At 43.9% G+C, this 24,077-nt stretch overlaps 1 protein-coding gene across 1 annotated transcript in view; it reads right to left on the bottom strand.

Annotated features, from left to right (window-relative positions):
- Pygo1 (pygopus family PHD finger 1) overlaps nucleotides 1-21,760 on the bottom strand; it is a 30,354-nt gene extending 8,594 nt beyond the window's left edge. The window contains exons 1-2 of the mRNA XM_048424078.3: nucleotides 20,848-21,760; nucleotides 1,025-1,110 (exon numbers count right to left, since the gene is read on the bottom strand). Coding sequence (XP_048280035.2) covers nucleotides 1,025-1,110; nucleotides 20,848-20,896 — 135 coding nt within the window. The 5' untranslated portion in view covers nucleotides 20,897-21,760. The remainder of the gene's footprint in view (nucleotides 1-1,024; nucleotides 1,111-20,847) is intronic.
- Nucleotides 21,761-24,077: the final 2,317 nt, after the last annotated feature.

Raw genomic sequence — 24,077 nt, 5'->3', positions numbered from 1 at the left:
TGTCTAAAGCTAAATTGTCTCTTAAAAAAAAATCAAGGGAGCCATAATTAAAGCATTCTCAAAGCTCTAATCTCTATCTCTCTTAATAGAAAAATAATTGTTACGGCTTTAGAAATAACAGACAGTGATCAAAAAGGAAACAAAATAGAACAGATTCAAAGTAACTCCTATTCATTATCACCAGACCAGTACTTCAGTTGATAGCAACTGAAACCATAAAGTCCAGACCAGTACTTCAGTTGATAGCAACTGAAACCATAAAGTAGAGCCGGAGAGAGGGCTCTGGCTCCATGCTGCCTGGGCAGAGGACTGGGATTTAGCTCCAAACACCCACATGGCACTCACAACCATGTGTAAATCAGTTCCAGGTCATTCAGTGCCCTCTGTTGGCTTTCCAAGGGCACTGCACACACACGGTACACAGACATACATGCAAATACTCATACGCATATAAATAAAACCATGAACAAGCAAATAAATTGAAAAGCATAAAGGGCTACATGTATAATTTTTTATTACAACCACAAGTTACAACAAAGGAGACTTTCTCTATGATTAATTACTTCATGATAGCCACACAATATTGATTACTACAATAACAGAGCAATTACTTTAAGTTAAAATTATTTAAAAATCTTTACATAGAAGTACAGGATAGGCTGACAAGCAGCACACGGAGTGCAGAACCCTTCACTAGGCTCTGAAACAGACAGGAAGCAAAGGACCTGGTCAAATGCAAAAATTCACTTATCCGTCTGACCAGACCAACAAGTGAGAACTTGGATCCGGAGAGATGACTCGGTGGTTAAGAGCATTCATTGCTCTTCCAGAGGACCCAAGTTCAGTTTCCAGCACACATTTCAGCTGGCTCGGAACTGCCTGTGACTTAGATAGGACGCCCTCTTCTGGTCTCCCTGGGTACCGCCCTCACATGCACAAAGACACACAATTACAAACAAACAAAAAAACAGGCTTAAAAAAAAAGAAATAAGCAAATAATCTTAAGAAAAAAATGTCAATTTACCTGCGCACTGCCCTTGCGTTTTTTCTTATCTGGGCTTCCTAGTTGTATATTTGGTCCTCCTAACCCATCCAGTCCACTGTCACCACCTACAAAAAAAAAAAAAAAAATCTTGATAATATTCCCACTTGGAAGTGAAACTGTTTCATATATCTCATGGCAATTTTTTTTTCAAGATAGGGTTTCTCTGTGTCACAGCCCTGACTCTCCCGGAATTTGCTTTGTAGATCAGGCTAGCTTCAAACTCACAGATATCTGCCTGCCTCTGCCTCCCAAGTGGTGGGATTATAGGCATGTTCCACCGCTGCCCAGCACGTCTCAGTAATATTATTAAGGCTGGATACAAAGATAGAAAATTATGGGACAGGGAAGGAGCCCTGCCCAGTCATCAGCTGCTGCAGGCAGGTCTTCCTTCCAAGCTCTCAACCGTTTGCTGCTCTATTGGCTCCTGGTTTCCCGTCATCAGAGTATAATTTCACAAACGACATCTCTGGAACAGCCTATAATTTCACTCACAAAAGATAAAGAAGAAAGGATGAACAAAAGGATTGTAGTCAACCTTCTGAGATATAACGAGAGCCACTAAAATGCTTTATGTAACTAAGGCAAAGATAATTGATTGTACTCTCCCTTGAGGAGCCCATGCCTACCCTTGGGAGAGTCAGCAGTTTTTTATGAGCTCCTCTTTTCTCCTAACTTTCACACTTCACATCTACATTAAAATAGCTTTAATAAAAATCTCCAACTTTAGCCAGCCATGGTAGTGCACGCCTTTAGTCCCAGACTCCTGAAGACAGAGGCAGGTGGATCTCTGTGAGTTTGAGGCCAGCCTGGTCTACAGAACAAGTTCCAAGACAGTCATGTCTACACAGAGAAACCCTGTTTCAAGAATCAACAACAACAAAAAGTTCCACTCTACTTCATGCTGGCTAACCCTGAATTTCTTTTTAGCACCAAAGCCACCAAACCCAGTTTGGCCGAAGCTGAGATCCCTAAGAGATTAAAGAAAAAGAATAATCCCTAGACTATTTTACTTATTTATCTATTTTATTTATCACTTTTGTTTTGTTCTTATTACTGATGGGAAACCTTGTTAGTCAATCATCTTTTAGAGGTAGGTTTTAGTTAAGGTGTGGCCTCTCTGGGACCCAGGTAAAACATGTGCACCTCCAGGTGTGCTTTCTCTCTGCGCCTTTTCCAGCGGAACATTGCTGTGCTTGGGTTTCTTGTTTCCTGTTCCGTGAGTTTTCCCCTTATAATAAATAAAATATAATTGTTTTATCCTTAGCTAACCTGGTTATTTCAACACTTGGCGCCCAACGATTGGATAGAATTCCTGGCCCTGAGTGCCTGTGCATCTTCCATCACATTCGGCCCACACTGCCTCTCTCAGCCCACCTTAGTCACGGCTTGTGCACACAGTCAGTAGTTTATCTGGGCATAGAATTCTCATGCAAACGCCTCAGAGGAGGCCAGGGTGCCTGAGGACTTGGAGCCGTTCTGACTCCCGTTTTTCTGCGCCATGGAAACTCAGGTGAGTCGCAGGCTTCCCCGGTCTGAGCCAGCTGTTTCGCAGCTTCTAACAATTTGTCTGCATTTGCTATTCTACTGCTCGGCCGACTGCTGACCAATCAGGGACCACTGCGGAGCACACAGTCTGTGATTTACACTAAATAACTGTTTTTAATCTGAGCATATCTTTCAGCATTTAACTGTAAAATCAGATTCAGGCCAGTCACACGGCTCCAACTGCACCGCGACACCTACTGGCAGGTAACGGTTAGTGCATCTACTCCAGCTAACTAAACCTAAGGTAAGATTTAATATCAAAAATATGAATTGCAAATTTATAATTTAAAAGGGCAATATTGCAGATAATCTAACCATCCAGGGTTTCAATAACCTTTTCACTCATACCATGTACAAGGTCATACGAGACTTATATGATTTCCCTCCTACATCATATTTGATTCTGGGGATTAGTTTTGTCCTCCATATTTTCTCCTTAAAAACATGGTTTGATAATAGGGCCAAGAATGAGGCACTTTTAGAAATAATTCAGTCTTTACACACTGACACTACTCAATTAAAAGGAAAATTCAACACTCTGGAGAAGGATACAAATGATTTGACTAACAAGACCCAGTCAAATGAGGAACTTTTAGAAATGGTATAATCTAATAGTAATTTATTAAAAGGAAAATTCAACATGCTGGAGAAGGGTACAGCCAATTTGTCAAACAAAGCTCAGTCTATGACGGAGAGTGCTGAGACATTGTCTGAGAGAATTTGTACTGTTGAATGTTGAATGTATTAATTGGACTCTGTCGAAAAGTTATGATAGATTGACTGATAGAATGTCTCTCCAGGAAGGTAATATACATACTATGAATATTATATCCAAGGATGAGACATTATCTCTACTGGACAAACTTCACACCTTGCAATTCTCAATGAGGGCATTAGAACAGAACACTGGACAGGTGATCTAGACTTTAGAAAAGGCAGTGGTTTAAAAAATTGAAAAAAAAATTTAAAAATTTATCAAATTTGATGACCAAGGACAAAGAGTACAAAGACAAAATTTAGCCTCATCAGTAAGTACCAAACTCCGGGATCGTTTACCCAGAGTTCTACCTGCCTTTCTGGTGGTATCATCAGAAAGACCTTCTGGAACAAAATACCCTAAGGCAGTTATATATATGGGAGCCCATACGTATGACTGATCTAAAAGAAATTAAACAAGCAATTGTATCTTATGGAATATATTCATCCTTTGTCAGGGAAATGGTCAAAAATAAGTGGGCTTCCAGTAACAAAGCAATGCCACAAGACTGGACCCAGTTAATCTCAGCGGTCCCAGAAAGTGGACTGAAGCTGCTTTGGCGCTGCTATTTTAGGGAAGAGGCTAAAATTTTAGAGCAACAGGGAAAAACAAAAGAACTTGAGATTTCCCTAGATCAAATTCTGGGCGAGAGTCTTTACTCTGATCACCAGGATCAAGCTCTTTACGATGAACACACCTGTCCCTATGTAGCACAGCAGATTTAAATGCTTGGGACAGGATTCAGAGACAGGAAAGAGAGTTGAACCATATCTTACGGTTAAACAGGGTCAGAGAGAACCTTTTAGTGACTTTTTATAAAGATTAACTAAATCTGTACAAATAGGGGTAACTGCCCCAGAAGCTAGACATATAATAATAGAATCTTTAGCTTATGAGAATGCCAACTTAAAATGCAAAAGGATGCTTGGGTCTTTAAAGATCAGATCAGCACTCATGGATAAATGGGTCTTGCATACACAATAAATGTTGAGACACTTGACTATGGTACTGAAGCTTGGGTAGGAGAAGCAATTTCCAACGGTAAGAGGAGACATCAAAATACCAAATGTTTTAATTGTGGTAGAATGGGACCTCTGAGAAGGGATTGTAGACAATGAATTCCTAGGAATAATGTCTTCTCTGGGAATAGCAAGAGTATGAGGACTGAGCCTTCAGTTATATGTAGAAGGTGTGGCAAGGGCCAACACTGGACTAATGAATGTAGGTCAACTAAAGATAGACAAGGCAACCCAATACCATCATGGAGGGCTTTTTGCAGGCCCCCATAACAAACATGGTCCAGTCATTCCCAGTTACTGTGGAGAATGTGTCTCACCAAAAAAACATTAAAAAAATCCACTGCCTACTGTAAAAAACAATACTGGTCTGAATGACGAAATAAATGTGGAGGATGAGTCAAAAACTCAAGGAGGACATAGTAAACATATATTCTGGCAGACTTCGATAAATGATCGAAGATCAAAGCTAAGAGTATGTATAAATGGCATTTTTATTGAAGCCTACTAGACATGGGTGAGGATGTAAGTATCATTACTCCAGAATCTTGGCATCCAAATTGGCCTCTTCAACCTTTAAGGTAGATGTTCAGTTCCTAGGAACTGGAGCCCTATCTTAAAGCATGAGATGGGTAGACTGCATTTTGTGGACTCTTGATGACTTTCAAAGATTATTGGGAAACATTTCCAGTCTTCGATCAGCTGTTGGGATAACAGCTGACCTGATAGTTCATTTAAATAAAACCTTAGATAGTGATAAAGACTTAAATAGTCCCAGAAAATTAACAGCTGAAGCAGAAAAGGAATTGACAATTGTTGAGGAGAAATTACAGGAGGCACATGTGGATAGGGTGAATCCAAATCTTAATTGTATTCTAGACATATTGCCTTCTAGAATTTCTCCTTCAGGAATTCTAAAGCAGAGGGATGATATTATCTTAGAATGGATCTTTTTACCACACAAACCAAGTAAAAAACTAAAAAGTTATGTGGAAAAAGTCTCTGAATTAATTATAAAATGTAAATTAAGACTTCATCAATTAGCAGGTATAGACCCAGCAGGGATTATAGTGCCTTTCACTACTGATGAAATAAAAAAAAAAAGTTATGGGAAGACAATGAACCATGGCAAAGAGCTTGTGTTAATTTTTTGGGAGAAATTAATAGCAATTATCCCAAAAGTGATAGACTTAACCTCATAAAGAGAACTTCCTGGATTCTTTCCTGGATTGTACATGATGCACCAATAACTGGAGCCCATACATTCTACACTGATGCAAATCAATCAGGGAAGGCAGGTTACAAATCAGAAGAATTAAGTGATGGTATGTCTATTTGTTGTTTTTATTGGTTATTGAATAAAGAACTGGCATAGCCTATAGCATGGGAGAAGGAAGGCAGAGTCAGAGAGAAGCCATGGTGCTGCCAGGGACAGACACTGGGAACTTAACTCGGTCAGCCACAGCCACGTGGCAATACACAGATTAATAAAAATGGGTTAAATTAATATGTAAGAGTTAGCCAATAAGAAGCTAGAGATAATGGGCCAAGCAGTTTCTTTGTGGTTATTTCAGGTCTAAGATAGCCAGGCGGCTGAAAACCTACAAGCAGTTCTCCTCCAACAAAGTAAGGTAGAACAAAGACCTTATAATTCTGTCTAGAAGGCAGAATTATATGCTTTTCTTACGATACTCAGGGATTTTAAAGAGCCTCTCAATATTGTTACTGATTCACAATATGCACATATTGAAACTGCTAGATTTAGACCAGATGATACAGAATTGACTTCATTATTCATTCAGGTGCAAAACATAATCAGGACTAGGCTTTGCCCTATATACATAACACACAACCGATTCCATACCGGTCTACCAGGTCCTCTAGCACAAGGTAATACAGAAATTGATCAATTATTGATTTAAATGATATTGCAGGCCTCAGAATTTCATAAAAAACATCATGTCAATAGCAAAGGTTTAAGGAAAGAGTTTCCTATTACATGCCAACAAGCTAAGGAGATTGTAAAGAAATGCCCTACTTGCTCTTTCTATAACCACACACCATTGCCTACAGGGAGTAAACCCAAAGGGTACTCAAAGGAATGAAATCTGGCAGATGGATGTGTTTCACTTTGCAGAATTTGGTAAATTAAAATATGTGCACCACACCATAGACACGTATTCAGGTTTTCAATGGGCAACTGCCCTGAGCTCAGAAAAGCCTGATTTAGTAATCATGCATTTATTAGAAATTATGGACATCATGGGCATTTCTTCACAAATAAAGACAGACAATGGTCCAGCTTGTGTATCTAAAAAAATGAAATTTTTTTTGCCTATTATAATATAAAGTACATTACAGGTATACCAAATAATCCTAAAGATCAGGCAATTATAGTAAGATCAATCAAACTATAAGGGATATGCTAAACAAACAGAAAGATGGAATATATCCCCAAAATAGATTGCATAATGCTTTATTAACCTTGAATTTTCTTAATGCTAATGAGAAAGTAACAACAGCAGCAGAGAGGCATTGGATAATGGAAAAACTTATAAATTGAATCAACCAGTGTATTTCAAGGATATGTTGACCTCACAATGTGGTTTCCTCACAATGGAAACCAGGAGATATGCTACATTGTGGAAGGGGTTTCGCTCATATATATATATATATATATATGCTCAATATATATATTGAGATGGTTCTGGAGTTGAATAATGGCTCTGTACTTCTCTAAATCCAAGCATGTTGTTAAAAGGAACATTCAGAGTTTCTGTCTCATATCGGGAGCCATCTGATATGGGACAGAAGGAAGACTTTAGAAAAAATTTCACTTTCTCCATGTCTATTTTGTCTATATCATATTCTTTATTGAATGTATGTATCTATGAATAATGTTTAAGTTTTCCACGATAAACAAGAGCTTTTCCTACAGATCCTTTTCCTGCAGTAATCTCTGAAGTTTCCAGGAAGAAGATGGGGCCCCACAGCAACAACTCCACCTGGCTGAGATGACATCGTGATGCTGATAGCGCTACTATAAGACCAGTTTTGGGTACCAGATGCTGAAATGGTGCACCTTCTCATGACGTCTGGCCAGAACTCCAATTAAGAACTTTGGAAAAAACCACACCAACTGCTTGGAAATTGTTTGCAACCATACTAGACAGTAATCTTGAAACTTAACCATCACTTTACTTTTGTAGGATCCCATAAAGAAAACATCGCCCCCATGACAGTGGGAAGCAATTCTAGAGGACAATGCTCCCTCTCCCAAAATAGTTTGTCCTGGGCTGGAAACACCATTTAGGGGTTTTTGATTGTTACAGGTAGAGGGTTGAGGTGGAAACTCTGTTTATTCAGGAAAAAAGAGATAATTATAGTGGGTAATAGAGTAAATACTTGTGAACTATTATTTATGGATTATTTACATTGGTATAGTTTTTATATATTGATACAAGTTCAAATTATATTTATTATTTCTGTTTACAATATTTGTACACCTATGCAAAGCTATTCTGTCAGATTGTATACAAGCCTCTGTTTAGGACATTTTGTATATTGATACAACTTCTAGGATATAGTTTTGTATTGCATTATATATTATTCTTACCTCTGAATAAGATACTTATACATTATTTACATTTTGAGGTCATTGTTCTCATTTGCTGCACATTTGTTTACAGATTATTTAAGATTCTGACATGAAGTCTTAGCCTTTAAGTTATACAGGTCTTAAATATTATAGGTCAATAGTTGTTCATGTTTGTTATACATATGTCAGATTAATTAGGATCTTTAGATACATAGAGATTGTATTCTGCCTAGATAGGTAATCTTCAACCACTTCAAATAAAATAATTTAAATAACCTAGGGTTCTGCTGACATGAGACATGATTGCTCCTGATAGCACCAATCTATTCCTGAGAGAATGTTGAGCACCAAAGACACTCCACTTGGAGTTTGTTTTCTTCTTGGCACAATTGGCCTTTGGGCAAGTAACTGCCCATGCCTCAATCACTGACAAAGTACATGGTATCTGAAAATGGATACACAGGACACAAGGAAAAAGAGTGTCAAATCTTGCCAAGACAGGGTAAGACAGTTCTGAAAAATTTCCTGCCTCTGAAAATAGTCTGTCGGTTACTCTAGGCCTTAGCCAAAGTTGGTTGCTTCAATGTTGCAAATGAGATTTTGGGTGATTGCTCAGGTAGCTAATTGTCTCTGTCATATTCTGCTCATTTTGGAAGCTGCTTGATTGCACTTCCTGTCTACTCAAGTAATATTATTTCCTTTCTCAGACTTTCGAGAGGGTTGAAGATTAGATAGTCATAGTTACCGTCCTCTTATGATTTATCCAAGCTTATTTCTGCTGCAAGATTTAGACTCCTTAAAATAAAATGTTTATTAAAACATTTGTCATGTGTTCCTTGCTTAATATTGCTTATGTTGTTTGTAATTTCATACTTGATATCTGTTCCTATTGTATATAGTTTGATATTGGGTTTGGATCACTCTTGTTCAGACAAAAGAGGGAGATGATGGGGAACCTTGTCAGCCAACCATCTTTAAGAGGTGGGTCTTAGTTATGCATGGCTTCGATGGGACCAGCGTAAAATGTGTGCACCTCCAGGTTCTCTCTCTCTCTCTCTCTCTCTCTCTCTCTCTCTCTCTCTCTCTCTCTGTGCCTTTTCCCATGGGACTGCTATGCTTGGATTTCTCGTTTCCTGTTTCATGAGTTTTCCCCTTATAATAAATAAAATACAATTGTTTTATCCTTTGCCAGCCTGGTTATTTCAACATATTACTATTTTATGTGTGTACACGATATATTTATATTTGGAGAGGTCTGAAGGCATACCACAGGGAGTGTGTGGAGGTCAAAGGGCAACTTGGGAGCTGTTCTCTCCACTGCGGAATCAGGGGCTCAAACTCAGGTTGCGAGACTATGGGGAGTGCCTTTGCACCACAGCCAGGATCTATACCTTTAACCTGCTGTGTCATTCCCTCTGTGAGAAAGGGCTAGCTAGAACAGAGAGGCGAGGCTGACTATTCAGCTCGGTTTCAGAGGCTCAGTCACAGCTGCTTGGCCCAGGTACTCTGTCACCATGGTGGCGGGATGAAGAAAATGCTATACCTCCAGTTAAACGTGATGCCGAGAGCAATTAAGAAACAGAGGCTGGGATACTGCTTTCAAAGGTGCGGTCCCTCTAGACCCCACCCCAAGCAGCACTCCCCCCTGGAACCAAGAGTTCAACTCATGAGCCTAGCCATGTAGCTCTAAACCTCAGGGTCTCTGAGGGTTCAACTCTACAAGGGTGGCTCCAGCAACCCGCTAGATTCCAGTGGCCTTGGCTTCGCTCGTTTTGTTCACTAAATCCTAAGTGTGAAAGTGTTTGCTGCAGGTGTCTCTATCGTCTCCAGGGTTTCCTTTTTGGTTAGCACCTCTTTCTGTCTGCCTTTTTTAATTTTTGTTTTTAATGTCTCAGACCACCCTTGAACTTACAATCCTAAACCTTCCATGTGCCATCACACCTGCAGCTTCAGATGAACATTCCTTTAGTAAATTCCTTACACAAAATTATACTGTAAGTTAAACTATAGTTCAGGAAGATGGTTCAACAGGTAAAGGATTCCCGGGACCTACATTAGGAAAACATTATGAAACAAGAGAATCAGCTCTCTTGTAAGTTGTCCCCTGATCTCTACATAGGTGCCATTATTCACACACACCCAATACACCACACACACCACACACATCACACACACACACACACACACACACACACACACACACACACAAATGCAATGAACTGAATTATATGTCTGATGAATGTTTCCCTGCCTGGAAGGTGTGAGGTACCCAGATTTCACAGTCTGCTTTTGTTTCCTGTAAACTGGAAGACAAGGTGCTTCTTCATATTAAATTCCTGCTTTTACAAGTTTGTCAAACACATTGTGACTTATTCTTCCACCAGTAGGGCAAGGTATTTCTTTTTTTTTTTTTTGGCAAGGTATTTCTATTGGCTTTTTTAAACATGTGTGAGCACAAGTACACACATGTCACAGCTCATGTGTGGTGGTCAGATGACAACCCTCAAGTTGGTTCCCTACTGCTGCCTTAGGGGAGCTTGGGACCAAACTTGGGTCCTTAGCCCTGTTCATAAGCACCTGAATCTGCTGGGCCACTTCACTGGCCTTGGATGTTTTCCTTTATGTTCCCTATAATTTTATACAGTGCAAATGATCATGTTTGACTATTTAAAACAATGACCACTTAGCACATGCAACACATTGACTTAGATCATGATGAATCCCTTTTAAATGGGGAGAATACGTCCTGACTCATTCCATTAGGCTGAGATTGCCTTGATACCAAAACCAGAAAAAAGTAACAAGAAAAAAGCAAAGCAAACAAAAATCTACATACCCAAGCTAGCTAACAATAAGCCTGAGCCATTGATAAAGCATTTATAAGTAATATTAAGCCTCTGCGTGGCTATTCAGGAACTGGCAAGTGGGATAAAAACCCATGACTCAATTTTATTTTATTGTGTATGAGTGTTTTGCTTGTATAAATGTCTATCAAACATATGTGTTGCCCACATGGCCAGAAGAGAGAGCTGGATCTCCTAAAACTCAGTTACAGACGGTTGTTAGTCATGTGGGTTTTAGGAATCGAACCCAGGTCTCCTGGAAGAGCAGCTCTTAACTCTTGACCCATCTCTCTAGCCCTGCTGTTTTAAAAACGGGGTCTCACTCCATAGCCCTGGCATATCTCCAACTCATGGCAACCATGAGCGGCTTTAGCCTCCGGAATGTTCTAAGGGCTGCACCGCCACACAGGCTCTTATTACCAGTCTCTGAGCTGTTCACCACTATTTCCCCTTCCTTGAAATGTGTGAGTTTGATGGCAATGGCCCCTGTAGGCTCACAGGGAGTGGCACTAAGAGGTGTGGCCTTGGAGTGGGTGTGGCGTTGGAGGAAGTAGTCACTGAGGCGAGCTTTGAGGTTTCAGATGCTCAGGGCAAACCCAGCATTAATCTCTCTTACTGTTGCCTGTGGGTCCAGATGTAGAAGTCTCTGCTTCCTCTCCAGCACCTTGTCTGCCTGCCTGCCTGTTGCCAAGCTTCCAGCCATGCTAATAGACCAAACCTCTGAACCTGTAACCCAGCCCCAGTTACATATTTTCTTTCGTAAGAGTTGCTGTGGTACCGGGCGGTGGTGGCACGTGCCTTTAATCCCAACACTTGGGAGGCAGAGGTTGGCGGGTCTCTGTAAATTCAAGGCCAGCCTAGCCTGGTCTTAGTGTTTCCAGGACTGGCTTCACAGCTACTGGAAAACCCTGTCTCTTGTGTGGGGGAAGGATTGCTCTGGCCGCGGTATCTCTTCACAACGATAAGATAAAAACAGGGTTGCTGTGGTCATGGTATCTCTTCACCGCCGATAAGATAAATGCTTTCCTGTTTTATGACTCATTTAGTTCTATCTTCTGTCACATTAATTTTAGCAACATGATCTAATATTAAGAATTATTGGGGAGTGCTAGAGGGATGACTCAGTAATTAAGAGTGTTTGTTACTCTTGTAGAGGACCTAAGTTTAGTTCCCAACACCCACACTGGGAAACTCACAGCCATATATAACTCAGTTCCGGAGATCCGAGGCCCTCTACTGGTCTCGTCAGACTCCTGTACATACACAGAAATAAAATAAAATAAAATAAATAAAATAAAAATAAAAATCTGCAAAAAAAAAATAATAATTATAGGGGCCAGAAAGATGGCTCAATGGGCAAAGGTGCTCACTTTCAAACCTGGATATCTGAGCTCCATCTCCCAAACCTACATAGTAGACGAGGAGAACCAAATCCCAAAAGTTGTCCTCTGCCCTCCACACGTGTCCTGGCAACCTTCCCCTCTGCCCCAGTAAAAAAACATTTTTAAAAAAATCTCAGAGAGTTAGGGCTGCAGTGCTCAGCACCCAGGGCCTTGCACCTGGATTTAACCCTCAGAACGTCAACCCTCTCCTCCAAGCAGAGACATAAGTATTCCCTATGCAGTAACCCCTTTCTCAGAAATCTGTTACACTCCACATGCTTCCTGCTTGGAGTGCACACAGTTTAGCAAGTCCAGCTTCTTTTGTTTTGAAAGCCTCAGGGACTTTTTCCTATAGTTGCCACCTCCAAGAAAACTTTAATATCCTACTGCGGTCACTTCCATTTGCCACTTGCTAATGACTTGGTTTAATCATGTGGTTTCTGTCTCCAGATCAGATACCGACTGAAAAGCCTCTCAAGTCCCACCAGGCAGATACAGCCTTGAAGTTTACTCACTTGAGATGTCTGGCTTGCTGTCAGAGGATCTCCTTCCCCCCTGGTAACAGATGAACACACAGTGGCACTTATACAATCGAGACACTATTATTTAACCTTTCTTTATTCTTTGGTTTTTTAGGGTTTTTTTATTTTTTGTTTTTGTTTTTGTTTTTTGTTTTTTTTGAGACAGGATTTCTCTGTGTAGCTTTGTAGCCTGTCCTGGCACTCACTCTGTAGACCAGGCTGGCCTCAAACTCACAGAGATCCTCCTGCCTCTGCTTCCCAAGGGCTGGGATTAAAGGCATGCGACACCACGGCCCGGCCCAATGTACATAAAAAACATGTTTTCTTGTGTATAGGTCTTTTGCTCACATGTATGTCTGCACCGCATGCATGCACTGCACACAGAGGACAGAAGAGGCATCAGATCCTCCGCAACTGGAGTCACAGGCAGTTGGAAGCCCTCATGTGGGTGCTGGGAATCCAACCTGGTCCTGTGGAAGAGCAGCCAGTGCTCTGAACTCCTGAGCCATCTCCCCAGCCTCACAGGCACTGTATTTGAAGTAACAGCATTAACATTGGAAATTCACTAGCATGTCACAGAACTCAAAGCAAACTGAAGAGTACTATTTTCTTCATTAAGGGGAATTTTTTCTTTTTCCCCTTTATGTTTTGCTTTCCTGTTCTTTCTTTTTGGAACATGGTTTTGTGTAGCACAGGTTGGCTATAAACTCACCATCTAAATGAGGATGACCTTGAACTTCTGATCTTCCAGCCTTCACCTCTCAGTGCTGGGATTATGGGCACGTATCACTACTCTGAAACATACAACCCTGGGAATAGAATGCAGGACCTCCCCATGCTGAGCAAACACTCTGTTAACTGAGCCAGAGTACAGCACAAGATTGTTTCTAAAAGGTCCTCTAGGGCTTGAGAAAAGACACTTTGAAAACATTAAGTTGGAAAAGTTATATTTTGTTCTTATATTTTACTTATTTCTATTTATTTAAGTGGTGCTGGGATTGAACTCAGGGCCTTTCACAGGTGAGGCAAATCCTCTACTTCTGGGTTATTCCCAGAGTTTTCTTTCATTTTTAGATACATTCAGTGACTCTCTGCTTTGGAAGGTGAGGATATGATTTCATAGCTCCTCCTACTTTTGTCTGTCTTTTTTGTTTTCATTACATTTATTTATGTACTGTGTGTGTGTGTGTGTGTGAAAGAGAGAGAGAGAGAGAGAAAGAGAGAGAGAGAGAGAGAGAGAGAGAGAGAGAGAGAAAGTGCACTCACACAAGTGCATATACTTGTGCTCTATGGTGGAGGCAGGCAGACCGCTGTGAGTTCGAGATCAGCCTGGTCTACACAGTGAGTTCCAGGCTAATCAGGACTACGCAGTGAGAACCTGACTTAAAAGAGGGTGTGGGGTGGGGCTGGAGAGACGGCTCAGTGGTTAAAAGCATTGCCTGTTCTTTCAAAGGTCCTGAGTTCAATTCCTGGCAACCACATGGTGGCTCACAACCATCTGTAATGAGGTGCCTTCTTCTGGCCTGCAGAATATTGTATACATAATAAATAAATATTTTTTTTAAAAAAGAGGGTGTGGGCTGCAGAGCTGGCTATGGTTTCGAACACTTGTTTTTCCAGCAAACACAGATTCAATTACTAGCACCCACACTCTGGGTCACACGCATTTGTAATCCAAGGGATTCGATGCTGCCTTATGTTTCTGTGGACACTGGACATCCATGTAGCATACATACACCCAGGAAAAACATTCACGCACATAAAATTCTTTAAAAATCCCAATCAGCAATCTGCCTACTTTGTCCTGAGTATATTAAGAGACACTCGAGCCAGGTGCCATGCCAGGCACACAGGAGAAGCCCAAACAGTATTCCGTGAGACTAAATTACACCAGAAGCTCATCCCATTTTAGATTGTATCTATAACCTCAACCAAGAAGTAAAACACAAAACATTCAACGTGTTAAGGACGCAGTTGTGGGCTGGAGAGATGGCTCCACAGTTGGAAGCAGTAGCTACTATCAGCACAGGAGGTTTGCCCAGTTTTCACAATAGGGGCTAGAAATGCCGGTAACTCAACCTCCAAGGAGCCCCTGTGGGCTCCTGCGTGCATACACACGCCACACACAGGGTGGGGGTGGGTAAGGGTAGAGGGGTGGGGATACACACACAGAGAGACAGAAAGAAATAAAATAAATCTTTTTAAAAAATACTCCAGCTGGGCAAGATGGCACACACCTTGAATCGCAACACTCCAGAAGGTGGGAGGCAGATCTCTGTGAGTTCCAAGGCAGTCTGATCTACATAGTGGATTCCAGGCTAGTCAAGGTTATATGGTAAAACTCTACTAGCTGGGGTTCACGGCGCTCACCTTTATCCTAGCACTCGGAAGGGAGAGACAGGAGGATCTGTGGGGTTCAAGGCTAGCCTGGTGTACAGAGCTAGTTTCAGGACAGCCAGGACTACACAATGAAACCCTGTCTTGAAAAACCAACAATAACAAAACCACACAGGGGGCTGGAAAGATGGCTCAGTAGTTAAGAGCACTGGCTACACTGTGTGGCAGTGGTGCATGCTTTTAATCTCAGCACTCAGGAGGCAGAGGCAGAAGGATCTCTGTGAGTTCGAGGTCAGCCTGGTCTACAGAGTGAGTTCCAGGACAGCCAGGACTTCAAAGAGAAACCCTGTCTCAAAAAACAAAACAAAACAAAACCAAGAACACTGGCTGCTCTTCCAGAGCGCTGGGTTTCAGTTCTCAGCACCCACATGGTGCCTCACAGCTGCCTGTAACCCCAGTGCCAGGGGACCAATGCCTTCTTCTTGCCTCTGCAGCTTTCTACATGCATTTGGTGCACATACATTCATTCAGGTATGCACACTTGCACATAATAATGAATCAAATTAAAGCACCCAAATACCCCCACATATCCCTCATAAATCCACCCTTCTTTTTACGCATGTGACATGCTCTCCTTCTCTGGCAGCCCTCTCCCTCTGCCTTTCTGAGCCTTCTCCATCTGTCTCCCAAATGTTAGTGTTTTCCACATTCGTGACCTCAAGGCTCTTCTCACTGTTTGTTCTCCCGGGGAAGCCTGTGTGTTCCCAAGACATTAATTAGTAGTCACCTGTTTACCTCCAACTTCCAGAATTCTATTTCTGGCTTCAGTCACAAACCATGACAGGCACATTCAGAGCACACGCTGGAATACCCTGGGGGTGGGGGGAGTGAGGTGGGGTTGGGGACGGAGTCGACAGACTTAGAGCCAAGCTCAGATCCCCGATGATTTACTGTGCTGTACACAGTCCAACGTTCTACACGGAAACCTTTACCTCCCCTGTTCTTCCACTGGCGCTTCTGGCACTTCTGCCCCACTTCTCTACCCTCAACCCTAACCCTCCATGCCCATCCTAGTGGGGCATTTCCTAGACACTGTCTATTAGTGATGTCAGCGGTTAGTATATTTATGGCATTTCTCTTTATTTTATTATCTCTTTAACATCACCCTTGTCCCTCATGTTACTTCTAAATGTGAAAGCTCACAATTTCTTCTTCACTTCTGATTTCCTGTTTCTTTTCTTATATTCTTTCAGGGATATCCCCCCAGATGAATCCTCCATAGGAATTGGGTTTTTTTTTTTTTTAATGTTCTTGTCTCTGTAGAGACAGTGTCTCGGGTACTACAGGCGGATACCTAACTCACTATGTAGCCATGAATGACTTTGAACTTGGCCCCACCATGTTTTTTTGCTGTTGTTTCGTTCTTTTATTTCTAGTTTGCTTTGTTTTGTTGAGACAGGCTCTCTCTATTAATAGCCCTGGCTCCTGGAACTCACTTTGTAGACCAGGCTGTCCTCAAACTCACAGAGATCCACCTGCCTCTGCCTCCCAAGTGCTGAAGTTAAAGACATGTGCCTTCTCATCCAGTTTATCTGGACCTGGGATCAAATACAGGGCTTCCGAAATGCTAGACAAACATTTGCATCTCTGACTTCTCCATAAGCATTTTGTTGTTGTTGTTATTGTTTTAGGTAGAGTTGGTTTTGCTATATATACTAACATACATATTTTTGTATGTATGTATATATATTTAAATCTTCCTTCTACCTACTTGTGGGTTCCATGAACCCAGCTCAGGTCACCAGGCTTTACATAGCAAATGTCTTCACCTGATGAGTCATCTTGAGTTTTTGTAAGATTTACTTTTATTTTAAATTACGTCTATATGTGTATGTGTGTGATTAGGTGTGAGGACAGGTGCCCTTGGGAAGAAAAAAGCATTGGTTCCCCTGGAACTTAAATTTCAGGCCCTTGTAAGCTATCCTTGTAAGCGCCTGTGCACTGGGAATTCAGCTTGGGTCCTCTTCAAGAGCAGTGAGCACTTGTAACTACCGAGTCACCTCTCCAGTCCCTATATTCCAGTCTCTACATTCCCATATTCTATATTGCTTTCTTTTTTGGGACAGACTCATTTACAGATGAAGTTAATCTTTGTAATAAAATAAAATAAAAATAAAAAGGAACAGAGAAGGCTTCTTTCAAAACCAAGGGTCTTTCTGCAGAACCCTGGCTGTTCTGGAACTCACTATGTAGTCCAGGCTGGCCTCAAACTCACAGAGATCCACCTACTCCGCCTCCTGAGTGATGGGATTAAAGGTGTGCTCCACAATATCCAGTTTTATATTACTTTCTTAACAATTCATTTAAGGTTCTGGAGCAATAGTTCAGCGGTTAGAGTACATGCTGCTCTCGCAGAGGACAAGAGTTCGGTTCCTGTCACCCATATAAGGGTGCTCACGAGTGTAACTCCAGCTCCAGGGCATCACATGCCCTCTGCTTTCAAGATCACTGGTACTCATGTGCACACATACCACCATCATACATAAACTGAAATAAATCTCTTTAAAAAACAATTTGTTTCCATTGAAATATATGTACATATATATATATGACAGCTATATACATATATGTATGTAAATCTTTTCCTAAACCAGGAATTTAATGAAATTTTTGTAACATACATGAAGTAAACACATAACCATTACGAGGGTCTGCCAGTAAAGAACAAGTAGTTGGGACACTCTGAAAAGCTCTACTCAAGGGTCTATGCCCTATAAAAGCCATAGCTTGCAGTCTCAAAAAACTATATAGTTACAACAACAACCCAGAGCAGCTAATTTCAATAGAACTGTGCTTCACACAAGCTCAGATAGTAGCTGCATGTGCTCATGCGTGCCTGCAGTCCTCACACTCAGGAGACTGAGGCAGGGGGACTGCCTGAAGTTTGAACCAGCTTGGACCACATAACACGAACCTTTTTTAAAAAACAAACAAACAAACAAAAAACAAGAACAGCAAAGGAACACAAACCTTTATGGACTACAAACCAGTCCCAAGATGTCTGTTAAAACTGATGTATTTGAAAATAAGTTATTATAAAAATACTAACTACGAAGTAAAAATATTGATTGTGTGTTTTTAAAAGTGATTCTTGTAGTTTGGGATTCAACTCTTAGACTCTTCTTGAGCTGAGAATTGAGCCCGTTCCCAAACGCTGATGTGGGACTTAATGCTGCTGCAAGAGCAACAAGTAGATACTGCAACAATGCAAAGGATCACCTGTGTTCTTGCCCACACGATGGGATACTGACGGATTCTGCTTAGCCTTACATTTGGTTGGGACTGACAGCTAAGATCACAGGCATAAACCTGAGAGCTCGTTCCTTTCCTTTAATCCCAAGGCAATTTATAGTAATAGACAAAATTGTATTGCAAAAATCTCAGGGGGAAAGTGCATCTCAGAAAAGCCAAAGCCTTAAAGGCTGCGGCGCCTCATAAACACAAACAAAACAGGGCTATGGTATTTCTCCAATCGGGGCAATAGGGCACACACCTTTAATCCCAGAGCTCCCTGAAAAGGCAGGTGGATGTCTGTGAGTTCCAATCACCCTGACCTACACAGATAGTCAGTTCCAGGAGAGCCAGGGCTACATAGTAAGACACTGTCTCAAAAACAAAACAAAACACAAACAAACAAAAACCCCACCACCACCACCACAAAACTGACCAAATGGAAGGCTGTCTGGACATCAAGCCTTTAAAAGCAATGCTCTGCTATAAGTTAAAACTACTGCTCAAACAACCGAAAAGTCCATTTCTCTTTTTCTGCATGTCTCTGTGCACGTGGAGGTCAGGGGCTGATCCCTCCACCCCACCGGTTTTTTGAGACAGGGTTTTTCTGGGTAACAGCCCTGGCTGTCTTGGGACTGTTTCGTAGACCAGGCTGGCCTCGAACTCACTGAGATCTGCCTGCCTCTGCCTCCCAAGTGCTGGAATCAAGTGTGTGCCACCACTGCCTGGCCAAGAACTGATTCTTGATTGTTTACCAACTTATGTATCTTGGCAGGGTTTCTCACCTGAAACCCAAAGCTCCCTGAGTCAGCTTGTCTAGCCTGCTCTGGGGATCTCCTGTTTCCCCTTCCACCTGCCTGAATGACAGGAAAGTTGCCATACTCGCCTGGCTTCTACCTAGGTGCTGGGGACCTCACACCTGTTAGGCAAGTGCTTTGTCCCCAAGCTGCAGAAAGGGGAATTCTACCTAAAATGCAGAGAAAACATCTTTTGGATCCCACAGCGCTGGCATCGTGAGGCGGTTCAGTTATGTGGCCTCCAACCACACTAACCAAAAAACATCAATGGATGCCTACGTCAGTTAAGTCAAGTGGGAATTTATCTTACTAGTTACTGATGTGTGGGCACCTTCCCTTTGTTTGGGTGGAAGGACTGCTGCAGTAGGCTCCCTGCTTCAGCCCCTTCTCCCCAGTCTTACTTTCTATAGAACACTCAGATAAACCCTATTAGAAACTCGGTCACTGCTGTGTTCGCAAAACTGTTCAGTCCTTTCTCAGACACTCAGAGAAAAAGCATCTTTCTCTTGGACAGGGTCTCAGTCTGCAGCCCTAGTTGGCCTGGAACTCACTTCTGTAGACCAGGCTAGCCTCAAATTCACAGTGATCCACATGCCTCTGCCTCTGGAGTGTTGGAACTAAAGGCCTACCAACCACACCTGGCAAAAGCCAAAGTCTTAATGACTCTCAAGACACACTCCCCTAACCTTAGCCCACCAGACCTGGAAGTTCTGGCTGTCCTAGCTCACCTTGCCACAGTTACCACAGCTTCCTTTCCAGTGTTTGGACACACAGGCTAACCAGGCTTTGGTTCCTTTTGCCTGGAGTGCCCTTCCTTCCCCCAGGTATGACTGGGATTGTGCGATCTTCCTCTCAGCCATCTTCCAGGTGAACCTTTCATCACCCTGCCTCCCCTCCCACTGGTCTTTTCTACCCCCATTTCATGGTTTCATAGTTCGCACAGTACCTGACCATGTATGTTGTTTACTGAGTGTGTGCACTCCTGCGTGAAGAACATCTATCTACATTCTTTATTCAGTGTTTTACCCTGTGCCAAGAGCAGTACCTAGCACATAGTACATGTTCAACAAATATTTGCACAATGAACAAACTTGGAGACTCTCAGAAACCCATCCGGAGCCGGGAATAAGAGCTGGCGGGTAGCCACACATTCCCAGATGGTATTTGGTGGTGGTATGTGTGTTTTAAACTTACATGCAGTACCTTTTGTTCAGTACATCCTTCTCTCTGATTTTTTTTTTGAGACAGCATGAGACATTCAAATTCCTTACTAGTTTGCAAGGAAGAAAACCAATGATGCAGAAAGCTGATTTCTGGATGATTCGATTCTTAATCTTATTGGTTAATAAAGAAAACACCTTCTGAATGTATCTAGTTTCTCTCTCTAAACTAAAGAAAAATATAGCGAATATGTGTTGCCTTTTGGAGGGAGGTGCTTCCTCAAAGCGCCTCAACTCTCTAGCAGTACAACTTAGTTTTCTGGGGGGTGGGGGTGGGTATTGTTCGCGGGTGTCTCTTTTTCGCCCCGAGGTGTCTATTGTGCTGTGTGGTGGGAAGCAGGAGAGGAGTCTGGTAGGAAGGGATGCTGAGCGCCGCACGTCTGCACACAAAGTGGGGACCCCGCGCGCCTAGGGCCGCGCACTTAGGCCCGGGCCGCCCCGGTGGCCTCCCCGTGGGCCCGCACTCCCCCGGTCCTCCCGACCCTGCTAGGTTACCTCGAACTCTCTTTAGCGCGATGGGCTCCTTGTCCTGTTCCGCTGACATTACCGACCGCCGCGCATGGCTCGCCCCCGGGCCGCGGGAAGCCGGCGTCTTTGATGCGGTGGCCCCTCCTCCTCCGGGTCCTCCTTCTGGTCCTCCGGGTCCTCCTCCTGGTCCCCGGGGTCCTCCCGGCCGAGCTCGGAGCCCAGGTCGGCGGGGCCGCGGACCGACTTTGAAAAGTTTGGGAGGCGGCCGAGGCCTCGGGGCTCCGCACACACGCGGGGCTCAGCCGGGCTCAGGGCCGCGGCCTGGGGGCGGCGCCCGCGCCCGGCCCGCAGAATACGCGCGCCCTGGGCCGCGTTGCGCTGCGCTCCGCCCGCGCGCGGGGGAGACGCGGCCTCCGCGGACACAAAAGCCCCCGGCCTGCAGTGGCCGCTCGGGGGACGTGGCGCGGTCCCGCGGCCTCCCCGCCCCGCCTGTGCTCCACAACCCAGCACGGGGCCGGGCCTCGGGGGCGGGGACCCAGGGCGCGCAGAGCCCCGCACCCTCACCCGCACGGAGCTCCGGGGCCGCGGCCTCGCTTGCGGGCGGCGCTGCGCTCCGGGGCCGTGCGCGCCAGGCCCTGTGTTAACCCCGCACCCCTATGCGCCGGGGTCCCTGCGCCCTCCAAGGCCCAGTACCCCCAGCTCTGCGTCTCCCGTCCGCGCCCCGCAGCTCGGGCTCCACGCTCTCCACTGCCCTCCAAGGCCCAAGACTCCCTGGTTCCGCGCACCCCGTGCAGGGCGCAAGGGCGCAACGTCCTGCTCTGCGCTCCCCGTCGCCCTCCAAGGCCCCAAACCCTCCAATTCTGCGTTCAGCTCCTCTGCGTCCCGGGCTGCTCTCTGCCCTCCAGTCCCCAAGATCCCCGGCTCCACGCCTCTCTGCACGCCCAACTGCAGCCTCCCCAAGGAAACTGCAACTCCCAACTTCATCCCAGCCCCAGCAGGCATCTTGGCCTCGCAGTCGGATATCAAGAAAACTTTGTCAGAGAAAGCATAGTTCTTAGGTGGGTGTGTGGACGCCCCACATTCCCCGTGCCCGTGGTTCGAACTCGTGTTTCTGCAACGCCCCCTGCCTTGGAGATGTAATAACTGGGCTCTTCAAAACAAGGCGCGCGCGCGCGCGCGCGCGCGCGCGTGTGTGTGTGTGTGTGTGTGTGTAATTAACAGTAGAAAAGCACTGGGAAAGGGGACCTTACATGGGCAAGTTGTAGGGAGAGTTCCCCCACGCCAACCCAAGGAGACCGTAAATTAGACTGGTAGTCCACATCTTTCCCTTGGGCTATGTGACCTGGGACAAATGAGGGACGCACTATTGATGTTCAGTTTCTGATTTATCAAGTGAGTGGTGCTTCATCTCTAAGGTGTCTTCTAACTGTGACATTCTTTGATGAACTTTTATGAGGTTTCCTGGTTTGTTGTTAGGTGGTTTTTCTAGTTACTGTACTAAGAGAAACTAGGTTCAGACTACTCTTCCGTCAGGTAAAACACGGTTTGTTTCTACATCTAACCATAGACAAGTACTCCTTAAGCACAGGGGGACCTATAGCCAAATGGGAGTTTCAGCTTTCTATAGACAAGACTTACAGAACTTACAGACAAGGCATTCAAGTGACCAGGCAATGCCCAAGGTAAAACCCTACATTAGTGGAAGCTGCTTTAGAAAAAGAATAGCCTAGCCCTAGCCGGTGGTGGTGCACTCTGGAGGCAGAGGCAGATAGATATCTGTGCTCCAAGCCAGCCAAAGCTCCATACTGAAACCTTGTTCAAAGAGCAGAATACTGAAGAGTGCCTGCCAGAGAAGCACGAGGACCTGAGTTAGGATCCTCGGCACTCACATAAAATCCGGGTATTGGTTTGTGTCTATAATCCCAGGACTGGGAAGATGGAGAAGGATGGGTCCCTGGAGGTTACTGGTTAGACAGTCTACCCAAAGCAATAACAAGGCTCACTTAGGGACCCTGTCAAAAAACAAGGCATGGACTGGAGAGAGGGATCGTCCGTTAAGAGCTTGCTAGCTGAGCAGTTGTGCACACCTCAGGAGGCTGAGGTAGGTGGATCTATGAGTTCGAAGCCAGTCTGGTCTACAGAGTGAGTTCCAGGACAGCCAGCGCTACACAGAGAAACCCTGTTTCAAAAAACAACAACAAAAGGAGCCTGTTCCCAGGACTCACATGTGGCTCACAATCGTCCATTACTCCAGTTCCAGGGGTTCCAATGTTCTCTTCTGGCACCTGGTGCCTGAGATGGTTTACATACATACATACATACATGCAAACATTCATACATCTAAAAATAAGTAAAAACCTGGGCATGGTAGCCCAAGTCTTTATTCCCACCACTCAGTAGGAAATCTCTGTGAATTCAAGACCAGCCTGACCTACATAGTGAGTTAGTTCCAGGCCAGCCTGAATCATACTGCAAGACCCTGTTTCAAAAAAAAAAAAAAAAAAAAAAAAAAAAAAAACTAAACTAAAATGGAAAAAGAGCTAAGCACTAGGAAGCATCCATGACTGTCTCCTGATCGTGACTAGGATGTGACCGGCTGCTTCAGGCTCCTGCTGCTCCGAGCTCCCCACCGTGGTGGGCTGTGCCTTGACCTGTGAGCCGGAGCTAACCTTCCTTTCCTAAGTCGCCTTTGCCGGGGCACCCGATCACAGCAGCTAAGACAGCACCTTGTTGGGGTTGTGCAGGAGGCATCCTTACGGTCTGATGACCTCTTAAAGGTCTCCTAAGGCTATCATGACAGCACCTGAATCATGAAGGAGACACGTTCTAAACAATACCCATTCTGAAATGATATCCAAGGGAGGGAGTGAGGGCCGCATCCAATGAGATGGGATGAAGGAGTTCGAGGAATTGGACAGACTGACAACTACACCAGTCATGAGCTTGTGCTGGCCTTGTCTTTGGGAGACTGCACACGGGCAGAGAACACTGTGAAGGTGACAGGGGCTGAAGGTGAGCTCAGTTTGGGATGGCCTGCGTCTGAGGTTGGATGACAGCGAGATAAACTTACTGAATTCACGTTACCTCAGGTCATATGTGTACCAGGATTTAGCAGTCACATCTACATTGACGGCATTTGTAAGTTAATTGTGTATCAGCGCTGTGGAGCCCAAACTCGGTGGTTTAAATTATCATTTAGTTCTTTTTTCCTCCTCCCCCCTTTTATTTTTTGAGACAGGGTTTCTCTGTAGCTTTGG

Source organism: Myodes glareolus, chromosome 4, assembly GCF_982192425.1.
Source record: "Myodes glareolus chromosome 4, mMyoGla1.1, whole genome shotgun sequence".
In the NCBI taxonomy this organism is placed as follows: Eukaryota; Metazoa; Chordata; class Mammalia; order Rodentia; family Cricetidae; genus Myodes; species Myodes glareolus.
This window is presented reverse-complemented; position numbering and strand designations above follow the sequence as displayed.